At 43.8% G+C, this 20,908-nt stretch overlaps 1 protein-coding gene across 1 annotated transcript in view; it reads left to right on the top strand.

The window, feature by feature from the left end:
• The first annotated feature begins 3,639 nt into the window (after positions 1–3,639).
• LOC105917453 (T-lymphoma invasion and metastasis-inducing protein 2) overlaps positions 3,640–20,908 on the top strand; it is a 35,703-nt gene continuing 18,434 nt past the window's right edge. Inside the window, exons 1-7 of the mRNA XM_036130436.1 lie at positions 3,640–3,834; positions 6,547–7,554; positions 10,772–11,192; positions 13,250–13,425; positions 18,496–18,720; positions 19,386–19,571; positions 19,879–20,016. Coding sequence (XP_035986329.1) covers positions 6,553–7,554; positions 10,772–11,192; positions 13,250–13,425; positions 18,496–18,720; positions 19,386–19,571; positions 19,879–20,016 — 2,148 coding nt within the window. The 5' untranslated portion in view covers positions 3,640–3,834; positions 6,547–6,552. The remainder of the gene's footprint in view (positions 3,835–6,546; positions 7,555–10,771; positions 11,193–13,249; positions 13,426–18,495; positions 18,721–19,385; positions 19,572–19,878; positions 20,017–20,908) is intronic.

The following is a 20,908-nucleotide window of genomic DNA, read 5'->3' as shown; positions in this document are numbered from 1 at the left end:
CATTTGGAGGGTCAGCGGCCCGTCCTCCTCCTCCTCCTCTTCCTCCCTCTTCCTCCTGTGGGACAGGATGGGCGCTGCCCGGCCCGGGCCGGTCGCTACGCGCTGAACCCTGAGCTGGGCGGACCTCTCAGGATGTGAGTTCTCCTGTCTCTGCAGAAGACGTGCAGCTGAGTAACGATCTCTGATGATGCTAAAGACGTTTGTGGCAGCAGGAAATGCTCTGAGCGGAGAAATGTTTAATGCATTTTTATTTGGAATTTGTTTGGAGGAATCTGACCCGTCATCCAGAAACTGATCACTTTAAGCCGGGCGTTAACCGTACGATGTTTTCAATCGTTGTACTCGGATAAAGCTCGATGAAACCTCAGCGTTTAAAAGTTCACACTGCAAAAACGGATCTAAAAATAAGCTAAATGTTCTTAAACATAGTGTTTTTGTCCTTGATCTGAGCAGGTAAATATGATCATTTGTCAATGGAATGAGTATTTTGACCCTTAAATGAAGATAATTAGACATCCTGCACTTGAAATAAGATGATGGTGATGAATTTTTCCTATTTTAAGTGCAAAAGTCTTATTCTATTGGCAGATCATCTTATTTACCTTATTACCATCAGCTTTATTCATCACCTCCTAACCTGTGAGACTCTTCCCCCCCCATGGCCGGGGTCTCCCAGGCGTTTCCAGTCCGTCAGCTGCCCACATGCTGATGAAGCCACAGCTACGACTTATGAACATCAGTACAGATGGAGGCACAAGCTAGAGTTTTTTTGGTTCAGATATCTGCTTTTATCTGCTAAAACTCGTTCTCTTACAGCCTTAAACGCAACATATCATCCAAAATCCACCTTTTCAGCCCTCAAATACATTTTTATTCTGTACTTGGAGTCTTTAGGAGTGCAGATGGTTTGAATTTAGTCTCTCCAGGTTCTGCTTAGATACCCTTTATATTCTGTTTTTATCATATTTTTCAATCCATTCATTTTTCTCTATTCCCTTTAACTTTTTACGTGATGCGCTTCCGGCTTACCAATTCCACAAATACGCCTTCTTTTTTTTATTATTATTTCTTACCACGATTCTGTAGTTGAAGCTGAAGGATGCCGAAGCTACAAGTGGATGAGTGAAATTTTTTGGTTGTTCTTTACTCCGTCCTCCAGGATTGAACAGGGTGGATAGGAATGTTCCCCCACCAGGAGGGGGGCGGGGATTTAAAGAGACGGCACCAAAATTAGTTGCTCTCAGACATAAATCAGAGCAGGGGGCAAAAAGGGGCAACATGGGGGTAAATAACGAGAAATTCAGACCAAAGTATTTCAGCTCCACTTTGTATTGACAACAAATGAATGATTTCAATGTTCAAAGGAAGACATTAAAAAGCACGATATGTCACCTTTAATGAACCACAGACATGTGTCCTTTAATTCCTCTTCTCTTTGTATTTATTGTATTCAAGGATTGTGACAGCCATACTTAGTGTGATTACATTACTATGAAAAATAAAAACCAAAACAGAATAAAATAGCTTCTTCAATCTCAGCTTTGCTTCCCTGACTCTGAAAATACCCAACTTTGAGTTTTCTTCACGCAGTAACAACCTCAACACTGAAGAGTGTTGCTTTTCAGAACAGGGCATTCGCTATCCAGAAAAACAAAATCGATTGAATGTGACTTTGTAAAGTGTCTTGAGATGACATGTTTCATGAATTGGCGCTATATAAATAAAATTGAATTGAATTAAGCTCGAAAATATCCTCATTTTAGTCTGTAGACGATTTCTTGCTGCTTTGATGCAGGAATGCCATTAAATTTGTCATTTTTTAATCTAATTTGGGTTCAGAACTACCACTTCAAACAATAAGCACTTTAAATTATTGCCAACCTTTGTTACATTTATTTGCCTTTTCTTTCTTCTTCTTTTTCACTTGCTCACTTTAAATTTTTATTAAAGTGCATAAAATATGTACTGGAGAAGGAAAAAAGGTTAAAAACAGGAGAATTTTTCACACAAAATGATATAAGAATAAATCAGGAATCAACTGCAAAGCCACAGAATAGCATTTTTATATAAAGGTTGTCTTGCTGGTCCAATTAAATGGATAAAATGGAAAATAAATCCTATGTTATCTCGCTCTCTCCTTTTCCTTTCCTCTATTTTCTCACCTTTTGTCCCTTTTAGCTTTTTGTCTCATCTTTTTCTCTTCCTTTTTTCTCCCACCTTCCTGTTTTTGTGTCCATTAAACATGAAATAGTCCCAGAATGTAAATCTAATAAAGCTTTTTGCATATATAAATCAAGAGGAGTACTAAAAAAAACTATTGTGGTTGTTTTAGATAACCACAATAGGATTTTATTTCTAATTTTATTCCTATTTGTTTTATTTAAACAGAGTTCAGGCAGAGAAAAAATCCAGATTTTATGTCAGGACTCTCTTTAAAAAGACAATCTTAATCTCAGGGGGACTTTCCTGGTTAAATAAAAAGTTCAGAGTTCAAAGAAAACAATGAATCTGAATCGGTGCGTCTTTCACGTTGTTCTCTTGGGCAGTGTTGAAAAGAAACTGCTTGTTTTTCCTGTTCTACCAGATAAGATAAATAAAATCTACTTTATTGATCCCAAAATTGGGAAAATTTCCCTCATTAACTGAATAAAAATTTCTCCTTGTTGATTGTTGAGCCTCAATGCACATATGCATAAAAACATTTCTGCTTTTATCCAGAATGATTGAGACTCTTGGGTTGCTAGTTCCAATCCGACTGAATAGGATGGTCTTGTTAGCGTGACTCAGTTTTCTGTTAGCAGGAAGCTCATTATGTGTCGTTTTTCAGCTTAAAAAGCAGAGTTTGAGGAATTTTAGTCACAGATAAAAAAACGAACCTGTTGGTTTGTTGCAGGTTTTTCTGTTTCTGCAGCAACAGACAGATGCAATGTGTTAAAATTACTTTATGTTTAATTTAAATGTGCCATTTGACCTGAAACGTTTTTGACTAAAAGCAGCTGCACTGCAAAAACGGATCTAAGAATAAGTAAAATGTAATTAAAATTTGTGTTTTTGAGCAAGTAAATAAGATTATCTGCCAATGGAATGAGTCTTTTGACCCCTAAAATAAGATAATTAGACATACTGCACTTGAAATAAGATGATTGAGATGAATTGTTCCTATTTTAAGTGCAAAATTCTTATTCCATTGGCAAATCATCTTATTTAGCTGCTCAAATCAAGGACAAATACACAGATTTTAAGAACATTTTACTTATTTCTAGTTCTGTTTTTGCAGTGAGAGGCTGGTTTGGTTCAGCGAGCTCTTTATCTGGAGTTTATCCTCGTCAGGGTTTGGAAAACATCTGCATTAGAGCAGGTTTAGGTCCTCGCTTCTTCCTGCCGGTCCTCCTGCTCTCTGTGCATCTGATTAACCTTCAGTAAACAGTGAAAGTGGGCCGCAGCGTCTCAGGGACACCTTGTGGATGATGATTAACTGGAGCCGGTGGAACGGCTGCAGCCCGGCGAGCTGCAGGAAAAAAAAAGAGGCAAAGGGAAAGAGAAGCCGGCGAGAATTGCTCAGCATTCCAGAAAAGCAAAATAAACAGAAGAAGGACAAGGTCTGGTTTCAGAAACAGAAACGTCATGGAAGAGGAGGGAGGAGGAGGGGGGGGGGCGTACAAAAGGAAAGTCTGTGTGCCGAGCCTCACAAAGCCCCTCCCTGCCTCTGTTCTCCCCCCACAGATGAGCCGGGCGAGCGACAGAGCGAGAGAGAGAGAGAGCAGCTGGACGGACGCAGAGCTTCAGCGGAGAGGAGGACGGAGCATGAAGCGGCAGCTGGAGATCTGAACACGGGTAAAACTCCCCCATCCTCAGCATCCAGCCTCTCAGAAACAGGTTTTTCCTGCTTTTTATCAGCTGATGGTTCCTGTTTAAAATAGTTTAATCTGTGCAACGAAGAGTTTTTAGATCGTTTCTGCTGTTTTTAAACAGAGCAGGTGGAAGTCGCTCTTCCACTCTGTGGGAGAATTAGTACGTCTTTTTAAAAGGTTAATCTAACGTTGGTCATTAAATGAGAAGAGCAGCTCGGATGAAAGCTTTGGAGCTGATTCTGCAATATTTGGGTTTAAACGGGTTTAAAGCCTGTCCTGCAGTTTAAGTGTCGGTTCTGCTTGTGAATCTCTTGGATCTCCAGCCTTGGAGACGGTGCCAGGATCATGGATGAAGCTCCGTGGACCAGCGGCACGTTTCTCATCCAGGGTTGTCCCTGTCAGCGCCGTGTCTTCGCTTCCTGCCTCATCCCAGCAGGTCATTTTGTACCATCTTCATAGTCCAAACAAAAAATCTGCAAAGTGCGCCGCACATTTCTGTCCAGCCCCTCAGAGGGCGTACTTACAGCTGCCGGCCTCTAGGGGCACCATTCTGCATCTGCAACAGCTTGTCCTTCATTTAGCTCCTCCCCACATCATAATACTGCCACCGCCGTGTCCCACCATGAGGATAAGATGCACATTTCAGTGCTTTCCCTCCTGAGCTGTGGATCCCTGCAGCTCCTCCAGAGCCACCATGGTCCTCCTGCTTCTCTGATCAATGCTCTCCTGGTCCAGCCTGTCAGTCCAGGTGGACGTCCATGTCCTGGTAGGTCTGCAGGAGGTCCATCCTCTCTCCAGGTCCAGATGATGATCAGAACTCTGGATGTTGCTGTAGAACCTGATCCGGCTGTAAACTGAACCAGAACCTCCTCCCTGCTGTTTAAATCCACTTTCTGCTCACTTTCACACGCCGTGGAAGAGTCGCAGCACATCTTCAACAGGTTTGGTCAAAAGCAGACGGAGTCACCAGAAATCCGAGAGCAATTTGTTCACATTGTTTGTTTGCAAATTAGATAAAAGCAAAATCCCCCCAGGGAGTTTTTTAATTGGACTGCATGTGATCAGAGTCGGATTGGATTGGGTAAAATTGGACCGTTAAGTCCTGTAAACCGCCTGCAGGCATTTGTTCTCTGATTCAGTTTAAAAAAAAAAAAGCTAATTTTATCTGAACATTTGTACAGGCAGCGATTTGGGTGGAGATCGCTGATGAATCTGAGCTTTAACTCCATCCATAGGATTTGGGAATCAGCACCAGTCAGATCTGGCTTTCTGGGATAAAAGGAGCTCTAACTTTTATAATAAGCTGCTTCTGAACATGTAAAACATCTTTTGCATTCAGTGCTTTGCCAGTTTCTTTCCCTCCTTACTGTTTTCGTCTGTGAGTTGTAAATGTATTTGCAAACCGATTATAACGCGAGACAAAAATAAACTAAAGTAAAAGAACAAAAAGCAGCTTTCAGATCATGATTTAAAAATATCCAAACATTCCTTTGTAAGGAAATCATGAAGTAAATTGATTTCCACGTGTTTTTGGTTTCTTTTCCACCTCCCGCACCTCGGCCTGATTTTTATCTGAGCTGCAGAGTCAAGAAATCGCTTCACTGAACGGAAAAAAGTGTCCGGATTAAAGTCAGCAAAGATTCCTCCTCAGGGATGCAAAGGACTCATCATCAGTTAGGAGATAATCATTGGTGGCTCTCGCTGCAGTTCTGAGGTTTAGGGTTTTAGAAATTAACATTAGTTTGAGCTGAGACATTTTGTAATAAAGATAAGAGACAGAAATATCTGGGGGGCAGATGGTTTCGTCTCATTACTCTAGTCTGTATTTTAGGTTTGGGAGAAGCGGTGAAGGTCAGGTTTGGGCCTCACACTGCAAAAACAGAACTAATAATAAGTCACATTTTCTTGAAATTAGTGTATTTGTCCTTGATTTGAGCAGCTAAACGTGATTATCTACCAAGGAGTATTCTGACCCCTAAAATAATATAATTAGATATTCTGCCCTCTAAGATGTGTAAAAATCTCATTCCATTGGCAAATCATCTTATTTATGTGCTCAAATAGCACACTATTTCCTATGCATTTTTTACATTGTTTTTCATTTCAATTGTTTACGTAAATCGCTGCTGCATCTTTATCCTGAAAAATAGTGCAATCTACTGTGATTTTTAGAGTGATTTCTCAGAGTGATTTCTACACTGCAAAGAGAGAACTAAAAATAAGTAAAATTTTCTTGAAATGAATGCATTTGCCCTTGATTTGAGCAGGTAAATAAGATTATTTGCCAATGGGATGAGTATTTTTACCCTTAAAATAAGATAATTATTGCACTTGAAATAAGGTGATGGAGATGAATTGTTCCTATTTTAAGTGCAAAAATCTTGTTCCATTGGCAAATAATCTTATTTACCTGCTCAAATCAAGGGCAAATGCATTCATTTCAGGAAAATTTTACTTATTTTTAGGTCTATTTTTGCAGTGTAGAGTGATTTTTCCAGCTGAATGCAAACGAAATTTTGTTCTGTACGCACTTTGTGCATACAAAATGACAATAAAGCTGTCTGTCTGTCTGTCTGTCTGTCTGTCTGTCTGTCTGTCTGACTTATTTTTAGTTTTGTTTTTGCAGTGCAGGACACCAGAGTTTAGCGGTTATGAACCAGAAGCTTGCTTCTCACTCTTTGGTGTCTTTTTCCAGGTCGCAATGGGAAACGCAGACAGTCACAGCAGCGTCGCGCCTCCCGTCAAACCCTGCGGCGCGCTCAGGTTCTCCACCAAGAAGGAGGAGGTGCCGTCCGCCCGCGGCTGGTGGCGGAGCAGCCATAGCGGCGGGAGGAGCTCCTGGCATTACCAGTGTGCCGCCGGAGGAGCCTCCAAGCAGAGCGCCGTCCCTCCGGCGTTCAGCCAGGCCGGGTGGACGCCCGCCGGCCGCAGGAGCCCCTTCGGATTTCAGGGGACCAGCGGGGATCAGGCGTCCCTGCAGTGCGGCGGCAGTCCCAAGGTTCTGCTCAGCAAAGATGGCAGCATGAGGGTGGAGTTCACCAAAGCCAGGGTGCGTCCTGTGGAGTCGCAGGGGCCGCCTCCCTCCGCCGCCGCCGTCCTCCCAGAGTCCTCGCACCGCACCAGCAAGGGCAGCTCGCTCAGCTCCGACGGGTCCTGGTACGACTCGCCGTGGGGCGCCGCCTGCGAGCTGACCGACAGCGTGTTCGTCTGCGGGCAGAGCGTCGACGCCAGCAGCGGCTACAACACCTGCTCCTCCGCCCAGGTGGAGGACGGCTCACCTGGATTTGGCTCCGCCCTCCTGTTCCCCGCGGCGGAGAACGCCAAAGGCCACAACAGCTGCTCCTCCGGCCGCACCGAGGACAGCGGCATCGGCGACTCCGTCATCCTTCAGCCGGACCTCCATGAACTCGCCTCGCCGTCCGACTTCCGCAGCGGACGCACCCCGCTTCCAGCCTTCCCCACCCCGCCTGGCCCTTTCCCGCAGGAGCCACCAGCGTCCGCCTCAGCGATGGTCGACCAGCAGGAGGCGCCGTCCTCCGGAGGCGTCGGGGCGCGGTACGCCTCGCACACGCTGCCCAGCCGTAAAGCCGAGCCTGTGAGCGCCGGCTCCTCCGGGAACAACCGCAAAGACTTCCTGAAGAGTCGGATCCGGCAGCTGAGCGACTGGACGGGCAGTTTGAGCCGCAAGAAGCGGAGGATCCAGGTAAGAACCCGACGTTCCTGATGAATCCTCCCCACACTTTACCTTCTGTCAGCCCTGCGGGGATTAGAACCCAAGAAAGCGAGGGAAGAAGTAAAATGTAACACCCTTAGACAAACATGTTGTCAGTGGTTGCTATGGTGATTCCCTCCCTTTCTAGGCAGCCACAGCTGAGGGAGTGGTTGCTATGGTGATTCCCTCCCTTTCTAGGCACCCACAGCTGGGGGAGTGGTTGCTATGGTGATTCCCTCCCTTTCTAGGCAGCCACAGCTGGGGGAGTGGTTGCTATGGTGATTCCCTCCCTTTCTAGGCAGCCACAGCTGGGGGAGTGGTTGCTATGGTGATTCCCTCCCTTTCTAGGCAGCCACAGCTGGGGGAGTGGTTGCTATGGTGATTCCCTCCCTTTCTAGGCAGCCACAGCTGGGGGAGTGGTTGCTATGGTGATTCCCTCCCTTTCTAGACAGCCACAGCTGGGGGAGTGGTTGCTATGGTGATTCCCTCCCTTTCTAGGCAGCCACAGCTGGGGGAGTGGTTGCTATGGTGATTCCCTCCCTTTCTAGGCAGCCACAGCTGGGGGAGTGGTTGCTATGGTGATTCCCTCCCTTTCTAGGTAGCCACAGCTGGGGGAGTGGTTGCTATGGTGATTCTCTCCCTTTCTATCCAGCCACAGCTGGGGGAGTGGTTGCTATGGTGATTCCCTCCCTTTCTAGGCAGCCACAGCTGGGGGAGTGGTTGCTATGGTGATTCCCTCCCTTTCTAGGTAGCCACAGCTGGGGGAGTGGTTGCTATGGTGATTCTCTCCCTTTCTATCCAGCCACAGCTGGGGGAGTGGTTGCTATGGTGATTCCCTCCCTTTCTAGAGGGGGAGCACACGGCAGCGGACATATTGGAAGCAGCCATTGTTGGAAAACTAGAAGTCATGATGAAAATGTTCTTGAGGCCCGATTCTCGCAGCGTTCCACGTGGGAGACCTGAAAGACAAATCGGTTTAGTGAGGAAAGTTTGAACCTTAATGGGACTGAATTAGTTTGGCTTTCGGCTTCTTTGCTCTCTGAGCTAGTTTGTCAGAAAACCAAGAGTCCAGCGGCTCAGAGAGCGCACAGAAATACTTAGGTTCTGATGTACAAACCCTGTGAAGATGAACCGGTGGCTTTGAAAATAGGTTTCTGGATATTTTACAGAATAAACATCTAGAAAGAAGTGTGACGTCGTCGCACTCTGAGCCGAACTTCCTGTGAGAAAATCCTCAAACCCAAACCGTGACTGAATAAGAACAACGAACAACGATCAACATACCAGCTTTAAACGATGTTCCTGCTAGAAAGTGCGACTGAGATTTCCCTGGTTTGCAGGCTACAGGTTAAACTTTTAAACTTTTTGCGACAGACGTTTACTTAAGGATCAAACTGAAGATTTTCTTCAAAACAGAAAGATAAAACAGAGAAAAAAGCCAAATAGTAACATGTGTCCTTCGTTGTTTATATATTGGCACCCATAATATAATCCTGGGGAAGAACTTATGTAATCATAAACACCCATAAATCTGAGTTTGTATTTCTAATTAGATAATATATCTCATTAAATGACATATTTAAATATGTTTTTAGTTAGATTTAGTTCTAACTTGTCCTCAGAAAATAAATTTATCATAATTGTTTTGTAAAAATGACAGTATGTTCATATTTTACAAAAAACAGAATTTTTATTATTCTTTTTAAATATTTATGTCTAAAATGCCTTCATTGAGAGCAAAGTGGAACTAAAGTGAAGTTCCTGGTTTGGCTCATAAACTATGTTGTAATTCAGCAGCTTTATCGCGATACGATGTTATAACGGTTACTTTGGATGATGATGCAATATTTGCTGACATAAAGTCTGTTATGATTTCCGATCTATGCAATCGATATGATGCGATATCATCGTCTAACACTATTATTTACATTTACAACTCACAAGAAAAGGTAAATATGATCTGTCCGTTTTTTTTAAGCAGGTATTTAAATAAAAAAAACAGCATTCTTGTAATTTAAAATAATAATAGATCACCTGTTAATTTTAGTCTCATGTCTTATGAATTTCAAAATAAAGTTACATCTTAAAAATGACAAATGGATGGATCATTAATCGTTTAAGCCAGGGGTGTCAAACATACGGCCCGCGGGCCGGATCCGGCCCGCCGAACAATTTAGTCCGGCCCTGTGGCTAAATGCATTATCATTATAATAATAAAAAAAAAAAAAGTGTCCTGTCTGGCAATGTGGCAATAAGATGCCACAAAGAGCTCATCAGATTTGACTTTCACAAGTGGACAAGATAAAAGGAAGAGAATGATAAAACAATTATTGAAAAAAACATGTACTTTGTTTAATTGAAAATATGCAGTTCCTATATTGTCCACGAGGGGCGCTGTGTTTTAATTAGCAGATTAAGCTTCAGGTGTGGAAAAATTCAAATCATTTCTTAATTTTTATCTGTTTGATGTATTTTGTCATGCAGGACTGTGTTTTTAAGTTACAAAAAAGGTGAATAAATGTTTTTCAACATTGTATAATCACTGTGATCAGTTCTTATGCATAATGCACAAGTAAATGTTTAACTGAGTAAAAGTATTGTTGAAATTGCGCATACTTTTCTTAAAAACGCTGAGGTTATTCATAATATATTGTGTAAAAGTGAAATTAACTTGGTATAAAAATCAACAAGTCCACATTTATTAGTTCTATTTAATCTTGCAATTAGTTAACTCGTGTGGCCCTCTTGAGATCAGATTAAGCTGAATGCGGCCCCTCAAGCAAAATGAGTTTGACACCCCTGGTTTAAGCGATATATCGATATATTGTTACACCCCTAGCATAAACCTGGAGGACAAAGCCGATTCTAGATTTTAAAAACTGCATTTTAGTCTCTAAATGCTGAAATGTCAGCAGCAACATTGTTCCTCAGGTTTCTGGACTCTTTATGTCGTTCCCAGTGACGGGTGGAGTCACCCTAAATGTTTCCTAACGATGGCTGTTTTCCTTCACGCCTTGCTCCCGTTTAGCAGTAATGAAGCGGAAAAGTGAGGTCAGTAAAAGCAGCTCATAAACTCCAAACAGCTTCTGTAAATAAACCCCACGGGAAGCAGGGAGAGAGCGGCGGAACAACGCTGACCGGTCCGTTTCTCCTCCGACTCCAGCTGGAATAAAGTCCAGATTGAAGCCGCTGTCTGATTCCCCTGCAGGAGCCGCAAGGCAGCGAAACGTCCGGCGTCTTCGGCGGCGGCGGCGGCCTGAAGGGCAGCGCTCCCTGGACCTCCAACCCGCTCCTCCAGCTGAGCCAGAACCACTGGGACTTCTCCAGGAGCCTGAATCAGATCCAGAGCGGCGACGCTCAGCGGCAGAACGTCTACAGGAGCTTCATGCAGGAGCTGGAGACGGGCGGCACGGCCGAGCCGTCCGATGAGGAGGAGGAGGAGGACGACGGAGAGGAGGAGATGGACGAGGAGGCGGGAGGAGAGCTGGATGCTCTGCTGGAGAAAGATCAGGGCGTGGTGCGGCGAGCGGGATGGCTCCACTTCAAAGCTCTCATCACCGTCAACAAGGACAGGAAGCTGGAGCTCGTCGCCCGCCGGCAGTGGAGGCGCTACTGGGTCACGCTCAAAGGTGCGTCCTCCACCGGCCTCAGGCGGAAGTACATACGTTCTGCCACTTTATTTAAAGTAAATGAAGAGGATGAGTGGGATGAAGGTGGAAAAATTAAGATAAAGAGGGATGAGGGAGAGAAAACTGTGCTTTACACTGCAAAAACTAATCTAAAACTAGGTCAAATGTTCTTAAAATTTGTGTTTCTGTCCTAGATTTGAGCAGGTAAATAAGATTATCAGTATTTTGACCCCTAAAATAAGATAATTAGACATCCTGCACTTGAAATAAGACGATGGAGATGAGTTGTTCCTATTTGAAGTGGAAAAATCTTATTCCATTGGCAAATAGTCTTATTTATCTGCTCAAATCAAGGACAGATACATTAATTTTAAGAAAACATTACTTAGTTTTAGTTCCGTTTTTGCAGTGTAAAGAGGGAGCAGGAGGAAGAGTGGGATGAAGAAGGGTTTGGTAGGGATGAGGAGGATGATGATGAGGAGGAATGGATGAGGATGACGGGTCTAGAGATAGATAAAGATGAGATGTGGGATAAAGGGATGAAAACGGGCCTTAAAGGACGAGTTTGATCTAGAATGAGGAAGATTAGAGGCACAAGAGGTCGTCATCAACTAGGGCAGGGCGATATGGATTAAAAAATAAATCTCCGATTTTATCATACCAAATCCGATTAATCGATTTTTTTTCCTCCTTTTTGTTTCATAAAAAGAAATTATTTTAAAACCTTGCTTTTTATGTCAAGTATTTCATCAGGGAGTTGACCTGAATTTAAAGTGCAACTAAAAACAAGCTGTGAAACATGCTTGTAAAACAAGATGGCAGCCGTGCCATTATAAACAATGACATTTTTTATAATGGCACATTGAGCTAAGAACAGGCCTCACTGCACTTGTGAACTTCAAACTATGTTAAAAAAAAAGTAAATAAGTAAATGAAGTACCTCGTATTATGGGTAAAAAAAAGTTTCCACTTAACAATATTGTGACAATAATTTTGCCTAAACATATATTCAGCATCACATGCTGTTCTCTTCATGGAAACCCAGTGAGTGTATTGGCAAAATAAAATCCACATTTTCCAAAAATGAAATCTTAAAGAATTGTAAATTCGAATTAATCGATTAAATCGATTTATCGCCCAGCCCTATCATCAACATAAAAACGATGGGTGGGCTGAAGAGGGGTTGGAAATTGCGGGGAAGAGGATGGGTGGGATGAAAGGGGTTAATAGAGATGAATGAGGCAGAGGAGGAGGATGATATGACGGAGGGATGAGGGGATGGATGGAGGAGAGCAATAGGAGTCCAACCGTTCTGAGCCAGCTGTTCTCTCATGGATGCATTTTTAGCTCGTTTAGATTTCTACGGTTTAGACCAGGGGTCAGCAACCTTTACAACCCGCAGAGCCATATTTCCCCTCGGTCCAGCTAAACAAATTTTTAATCTCTTTGAAACAAGAGCTTGTTTTTATAGTATACTATGGGAAATTTGTTTATATATTTTTAAATTAACAATCAACAGTTTTTATTATTTAACCAACAGTATTTTTATGTTTGGGTTTAATGCATTTTCTTCAATTGGACATTTGATTTTTATAGCAAATGGCATCAAAATGATGACAAAGCAAGTTGTTTGCAACCTATTGACAAAATATAATAGCTATAATAAAATATTCTATAGACTTTATTAGTTTATTTATTTCTGGAAATGTTATGCATATATTGCAGAACTGCATAAATGCATCCTAAAGTTAGCAGTTTTAAATTACCTTTACATTTAGAAACATTGACCAATATTGACCAAACGTTTTTAAGAGCCAGAGCTGAAGGTGTAAAGAGCCACATGCGGCTCTGGAGCCACAGGTTGCAGACCCCTGGTTTAGACAAATAAACGATGTTTGAGTCGTAGAACCGTAGCAGAGACACATATAATGGGACGAGCTCAGAAAAGTGAAGAATTTCAGGTGTAATTTTCCCCGCAGAAAGCTGAAGATGAGCTGCAGTCAGAACTGAAACGAAATGTAAAAGCAGATGTTTCTCTGATGGTTTCCTGCCTCCAGGCTGCAGTCTGCTGTTTTACGCCACGTTTGGCCGGAGCGGCGGCGGGGAGCCGGAGCTTTCCCCTCGCTACGCTCTGCTGGCAGACGACAGCATCGTCCAGGCCGTGCCGGAGCATCCTCGCCGGGAGCACGTCTTCTGTCTGAGCAACTCGCACGGAGACGTCTACATGTTCCAGGTGAGGGAACCCCTAAAACTCGCTGGAGACGCACAGAAAAACCCCAGGAAAGCCGGATTTGTGTTCCTGAGACGGCAGCTGCAGCGGCCTCCCTGCTCCCGGCTCCTGCAGAACCGTCTCTGATTTACGCCACAGAGCGTTTATCTCCCTGATTGCTGCCCCTTTTTTTAGCTTTACGAGCTCGGGGAGCACTTCTTTACTCCCAGAGTAGCTTACAGACACAAATCACAGCTTCTCCAGGCCGAGGAGGAGCGGAGATGGAGGACAGGGACAGAAAAAGCCGCAGATTCCTGCAGCAGATTGTCTTTTTATGACCTCAGCGAGGGGCGAGAAAATCCTGCAGCGCTTCAGGAGGTCAGGCTGAGGAGAAGCTTTTCAGTTCACAGCAGAATGAAACCTTCATCTTTACACCTTTAATCTCTATTTATTGTTGCATAAAACATTTTATTCTTTGAATTTAAGATCTGGTTTCGCAGGTTTACAGGTGATTGAGTTTGAAATATGCAGGACTCGTCTATTCTCACTGTGTCCCGTCACGTGTTCTCATCTTACATCGTCTCGCTTTTTCTTGTCTTCTCATCCTCTAATTTTATGTCTCGTCCCATCTGATCAGATATTGCTTCATCTTGTTTCATCTTCTAAAGTCTCAGCTGGTCTCACTTCGTAGTGTCGCACAATTACCAATTTACACTGCAAAAACAGAGCTAAAAATAAGTAAAATTTTCTCGAAATTAGTGCATTTATCCTTGATTTGAGCAGCTAAATAAGATTATCTGCCAATCGAGTGAGTATTTTGACCCCTAAACTAAGATAATTAGATGTACTGCACCTGAAATAAGATAATAAAGATGAGTTGTTCCTATTTTAAGTGCAAAAAATCTCATTCCATTGGCAAACCATCTTATTTACCTGCTCAAATCAAGGACAAATGCACTAATTTCAAGAAAATTTTACTTATTTTTTGTTTAGTTTTTGCAGTGTAGTCCAACTTTTTCCTCGTCTTCTTGCATCTTTTTATTTTATAATATATTCTCACTTTTGCTTTGAGATTTCTCATCTTATAACTTCTCATCTGGTCCTCTTGTCTCATTTTGTACCATCTCATAACAAACTATCTCGTCTCCTCCTCCTGCCTCGTCTTGTATCGCCCTGTCATCTTCCCTAATTCACTCTCTTGTCTCTTGTTTTGGCTTTTCCAATTTTAGTTTTACTTTTATATTTATTTATTTATTCTAAAATCTATTTTCTATTTTATTTAGTCACGCAGGTTTTCTAATTTACTTGGATAAAACAAAAGCAACAGAGACTTCACAAAGAGCAGAAGAGTAATTAAAACTCTCATTAAACCAGCCGATAAAATATGACCTAAAAACAAGAGCGAGGAAGATTTCTCGATTTTTTTTTTTTTTTTTTTTTTTTTTTTTTTTTTTTTTGTGCTTGTGAAAAAATTCTAATTATCCCAGAGGAATGAATGTGGATGAATTCAGATCCTGCTGTAGAAAGGTCAAAGTTGTCGGTGCGGGGTAATAAAATTATTATTTTCCAAGTTCTGATGGTCCTAACGGAGCGCTGAAGGATATAAAGTCTAAGTGACGTGTAATAAGGCGGCAAACAGTCCTGCTGTAGCTTTATAGATGAAACTGCTGGGCAATATGGACCAAAAATAATATCTCCATATTTTTAGGCTGAATGCCAATATACCATATTTATCTCAATGTTGTTATTCTCATAAAGTAATTATAAAAAAGGCGTCTCTGAATCAAACCTTTATCCCAAATGTCTCACAGGCACATTCCTAACAAACAGGTGTAGATAAACACGAGAAGCGGCTCATAATTAGTTTATGATACGTTATAATTATACTATCTCCATATAAACAATTAAAAATCTCAATCTCTGTATATTACCCAGCCCTAGCATTAGCCTACAGAGAATAAAAAGAGCAGCAATCAGGGATTTATTCTGTTTATTATGAGGGCCCATAATAAACAGATGCAGGGAGGAAGCACACTGCAAAAATAAAACTAAAAATAAGAAAATTCTTCTTGAAATGAAAGTATTTTTCCTTGATTTGAGCAGGTAAATAGGACTATTTGCCATTGGAATAAGACTTTTGCACTTAAAATAGGAACAGTTCATCTCCATCATCTTATTTCAAATGTATTATATCTAATAATCTTACTTTAGGGGTAAAAATACTCATTCCATTGGCAAATCATCTTAATTACCTGCTCAAATCAAGGGCAAATACATTAATTTTAAGAAAATTTCACTTATTTTCAGTTCTCTTTTGCAGATGCATTGAAATAAACAACATCTCAGTGATCTAACAGAGGAACGAAGGGCATCACGACAAAACGCTTCCTGCACTGAAAGAAGAACCAAATAAGAACTCCCGGTTTGATCTTTAACTTCTTCACAATACAATATATGTGACCCGATTGAAAGTGCAAGGCTCAAACTGTTGGCGTACCTGTCATTGTTTCCGTGGAACGGCGGGTTTGTAGCGTTTCCTCTTTGTCAGCGAACAGCGCGGCGTTGAGGACTCGTTTCAGAGGAAGCAGGTCTGACTGAATAAAGTCAAAAAGCAGACTGCAGACGCCGCCGCCTGGCAGGAAACCACCGTGTCATCAGCATCAGTAACATTTACATAAACCGTTGGACCTAAAATAGAGGCCCTTTGGTGGTTAAGCGCTCTGAAGACAGACCACAGTGTTGCACATGTTGTCTACGACTTAACAGATAATTAGAAAAAAAACAAGATACAGCATCGTCTGATAAACAAGTATCTGTCTCACACAAGTCAACTGTTGCCTTCTGATACTTTTATTGTGGCTATGACTGCACTCTGCGGTTTCCTGGCTCTACAAGATGTTGTCTGCGCACTAATATCCTGTTAGCTGATCATTAAAGAGTTTAAAGAACAATCTTGGCTGTAATGTCCGCTGCAAAATGTGAAAAAGTAAGGAGAAAAGTTATCGGGTTATCAGAATTATTAAGAGCCGGGCACGTCAAACGCTGCAGAGACTTGAGCGGTGGATTCAGGTAAAAAATGAGGAAGTGTTTCTGTTGAGGGGGTGATTCATAGCGGAAGTGAGAGGTTGGTCACCAGAGACCGTTTTAAATAAGGAACCAGAGGCTATGTTTAAATAATGACGCGTCTCTGACATACTTAATACCACAGAGGCGTCTACAGCTGATGGTGAAGGAAACTCTGAGTGATGAGACTGGCCTGAGAGTCTCGACAGTTTCTCTGGGTTGTTGTCTGATATGAATAATAATCCTGTTTTAATAACTTTATGGCAGCAGTCCACCGGCTTCACGAGTAACAGAAATGTAACCAATCAACTTCAGAGTCTGACTTCCTTGTGGCTTCCCCTGTGCAAGAGACTTGACAATTCAGCGGTGAACCAGAGACCCTAAAGTCTGGTAAAACGGAGCATTTTTACCATTATCAGGCTGGACAGACTCTCTTGCGGTTCTACACCACTGTGTCTGCGTAGCTCCGACCAAGATGGCCTCTTGGTCTAGCTTGGTCGGAGCTACACAGGAAAACAAACATGTTAGCAAAGTAAAACATGTCCGCTTTGGGTGAAATACTTTAAAAAATATATATACACTGCAAAAACGGAACTAAAAATAAGTAAAATGTTCTTAAAATTAGTGCACTTGTCCTTGATTTGAGCAGGTTAATAAGATGATTTGCCAATGGAATAAGATTTTTGCACTTAAAATAAGAACAACTCATCTCCATCATCTTATTTCAAGTCCAGAATGTGTAATGATCTTATTTTAGGAGTCAAAATACTCATTCCACTGGCAAATAATCCTATTTACCTGCTCAAATACACTAACTTTAAGAACATTTGACTTATTTTTAGATCCATTTTTGCAGTGTATATATCTGAACCGCGACGTAAACTGTACGCAATCTCCAGCCAGGTCTGACCCCATATAGGGTCGTCTGGAAACGTGCAGCTCAATAATTAACCAGTAAAACATTTTAAGTACTTAAACTTACCCATGGTAGGAGCTCAGAAGTACAGAAAACAGATAAGAAAGTGAAACTGAGCTTGTCCAAGCGGCAACTGCAGCTTTACGTTACCTGCCCGGCTCGTTTACGCTGGCAGAAATACGCTTGCGTGAAAACTCAATCTCACATGTCCAGTTGTCTTAAGTGGAACCTTCTACATCCGTCCGTTGGATCGGACGGCTTGGTGTGCCGAGCTCTGAACGGATCATTTACATCCCATTCAGTTTGGGCTTCGTTTTCAGCGTGAGGAATGTTCACGTGGCGTGTGAAGTCAAGAAAAAGCATGTCTCACGCTAACTGCGTGACGCTTGAGAGCTCTGTACCTAATGCTAGCTTGCTATAACAAACACAAACCGTAAAACGATCCAACGGTTAAATATATTGGTTATTAAAATATGCTGCGACGACTGACACCAGGCCCTAATCAATCATTAGCCAGCAATCTACCGACATGGTGTTTTTAGACTCGGAACGGTTGGGACCGCAGGCGAACCGCTACTAAAAATTGTGACGTTACATGAAACCGTTACGAATGGACAAGCAGAAAAAGCAACCCGACCCGTAGCGACTTGCTCTGAGTTAGCGCTACTGGAAAAGGGTTTTTCCATTCAACTGTCATCCGAATTTTAGGCAAACCTTTAATATGTGGTTAAACAAAAGTGAATTAGGTGTCTGTCCATCCATTATGTGAGATAAATATTCACTAGATCACGACTTCTTTGGTAAATGTGTTTCCGTCTGCGGTTTTGCACGTGAACTATTTTTCGGAAAAGCCAAAAACCACCTTAAAAGTGAACGTAAAAACTTTTTTTGTGAAATTGAGGACAGTTGTTTTCAATTTAGCCATTCCCATTAACCTTTTCTAACGCGATTGTTCAAAATGCGCTTAAAAAGCGTGGACGGAAACACGGCTAATGTCTCCAACTGCACCAACTACGCGATGATCACTCAGATAAACGTTTGAGAATATATGTTTTATATCGGGATGCTTGGAAGTAGGGCGAGCAGTAACGCCGCGTCCGTCTCCGTCCCGTCAGGCCACCAACCAGACGGACCTGGAGAACTGGGTGACTGCCATCCACTCGGCTAGCGCCGCCCTGCTGGCCAGGCGCCAGGGGAGGGAGGACACGCTGCGGCTGCTGCGCTGCCAGAGCCACTCGCTGCTGCACAAGATCGACATGGACGGGAAGATGAAGAAGATGGCCGAGCTGCAGCTGTCCATCATCAAGGACCAGAAGAACCGGAGGGCGGTGGAGAGCCAGGTCAGTAACTGGGCCTTCTCTGATCCCGTAGCTTGATTTAATTTAGGGTTCTGCTTCCTGAAGCTGCAGCGATCAGGCGTCCTGCAGAGACTTTAACTTTTAGAAGTGATCCTGTAACAACCACCTGTGAGGAAGCTCTGGTCGCTGTGCAGCTCAAAGATCCCCATCTCCGAGTCCAGATGTGCCGTGTCCAGATGTGCCGTGCAGCAACTTGGAAAAGCTCTTCTTAGGCCAATTGGATACTAAACCTTTTTATCTTCTAGCATTTTAAGCTAAGAATGAGCTAAGCTCTTATTTAGAATAATGTTAGCTTTAGTTTGAAAGTCCAAGGTTAAAAATTGTCCTCTTTGCTCTCAGAGAGACTCAAGGAGACTGGTTGCTATAGTTACTCCCGCCTTTTCTGGGGCGGGAAGTCCCCAGGTTCGCCGTTTTTCCTCCTCAGATATTAAAGCTGCTGCACCTGCGGGTACAAAAAATGTTAATTTAGGTGAATTAATAAAACCTAAAGACTCTTTAAAACAATGCTACCTGAAATAAAGTTGCAGGTTTGACGTTTTTTCAGAATTTGATGTTTAAGCTGATCCCAGAGCTGCCGTTTTGACCTCCTCTGACAGCAGACTTTCTTCATGCTTCAGCGCTAACTGGTACTGCAAATGTCCCCTCAGATCCAGCAGTGGGAGCAGAACCTGGAGAAGCTCAACCTGGATCTGTTCCGGCTCAGGTGTTACCTGTCCAGCCTGCAGGGCTCCGAGCTGCCGAACCCGAAGAGCCTCCTGGCCGTGGCCAGCCGTCCGGCCAAGAGCACGCTGGGTCGGCTGGGAGTCTTCTCCGTGTCCTCCTTCCACGCTCTGGTAGGAATCACCTCCGTCCACTTGGCCGCCTTCGCTCCTCTGAGAAATCTGGGTTTTGTTTTTGTTGTTTCAACGTTCTTTAGAAGTTCTGGATAAGGTCCCTTTCCTTTCTTCTACGCTTTCCATTTTGCGTCCGTCCATCCAGTCAGTGGTGGACTTTCCACCTCCTGGTCATGTTCTGTAATTCGTATTTTGAAATGACCGGGACTGGCCTGGCGGTTCTGGGAAGGTTTGAAGCTTTTCCAGTGAAAACGTGAAGTGGGGCCCCCGTTGTGACGTCCCCCTCTGTGTGTTTGGGCTCCTGCAGGTGTGCAGCCGGGAGGACGGGACCCTGCGGCGGCGCTGTAGGCCGGTACCAGGAGGATCAGGCCGGAGGAGAGGGCTGCCGTCGTCCCTGAAGGCGATAACCAGCCGGAGCCGAGACGAGAAGCGCTCAGAGCACCAGGTACTGCGATTTCTGCTAAACGCTGCTCCGTTTGCCTAAAAAGGTCAAAACATCCTTAAAGACCGGCTCTCGTGTGGTGATCCGTCTCTCTGTCCCCCCTACGGCCCCTCAGATGAAGGTCCCATCATTCCCGGCTCCTCGCCGTCCCCTCCTCATAAACACGTGGCTATTTTTAGGACCTGGGATTCAGACTCCAGAGAATAAATCTTTCCGCTGCGCGTTCTGCAGCCCGGCCGTTTATTCTGGCTCCGGTTCAAGCGCTGCAACACGTGCGCCATGTTTACATTCCCCATCCTGACGGTCAGCGTCTGACCAGCAGCGTCTGCGGAGCCGCCCCACGGACTCCGGCCAAAAACGCTGTGGGCTCGGTTTGGTGGGGCTTGCTGGGAAAACTCTTCCCTCGGAGTCTGGCGCAGATCTGACATTCCTGGTGGAAAATCAAGGCTCCGTGTTTACATCATCTGACAGGAAGCGGACCAATCAGAGAGCTGGAAAGGCAGAAGCTGGAAAAGGGATTTCTGTCTGTCCGCCCGTCTCTGAGTGCTTTTCGTTTTGGGAAAGTGAAACTCAAGCAAAGGTACGATAGTTTTAGAACGCGCAGGAACCCTTCCCAGGTCCTGGAGGCAGCTCCGCAGCAACGGATCCACCAGCAGCCGGGTCTCTGGGTTCCTCGGGTCAGTCCTGCCGGCGGAGGGTTCCCGGTGTTCTGATCTGAGGAAGACGTGGAGCTGATGGCGGCGGGTCGCCTGGACTCTGCAGGAGCCGAGCAGCTGCGTCGGTTCCTGGATCAGAACGCCACGCCCGCCACCAGGCTGCTGCGTGACGGGAGCTTTTTAACCACGATGACGAGTCTTTCAGTGCGGAAAACAAAGCTTTGGCCTTCCTGGATGAA

Source organism: Fundulus heteroclitus, unplaced genomic scaffold, assembly GCF_011125445.2.
Source record: "Fundulus heteroclitus isolate FHET01 unplaced genomic scaffold, MU-UCD_Fhet_4.1 scaffold_36, whole genome shotgun sequence".
In the NCBI taxonomy this organism is placed as follows: Eukaryota; Metazoa; Chordata; class Actinopteri; order Cyprinodontiformes; family Fundulidae; genus Fundulus; species Fundulus heteroclitus.
The sequence above is the reverse complement of the archived record's forward strand: the minus strand, read 5'-3'. Positions and strand labels throughout refer to the sequence as shown.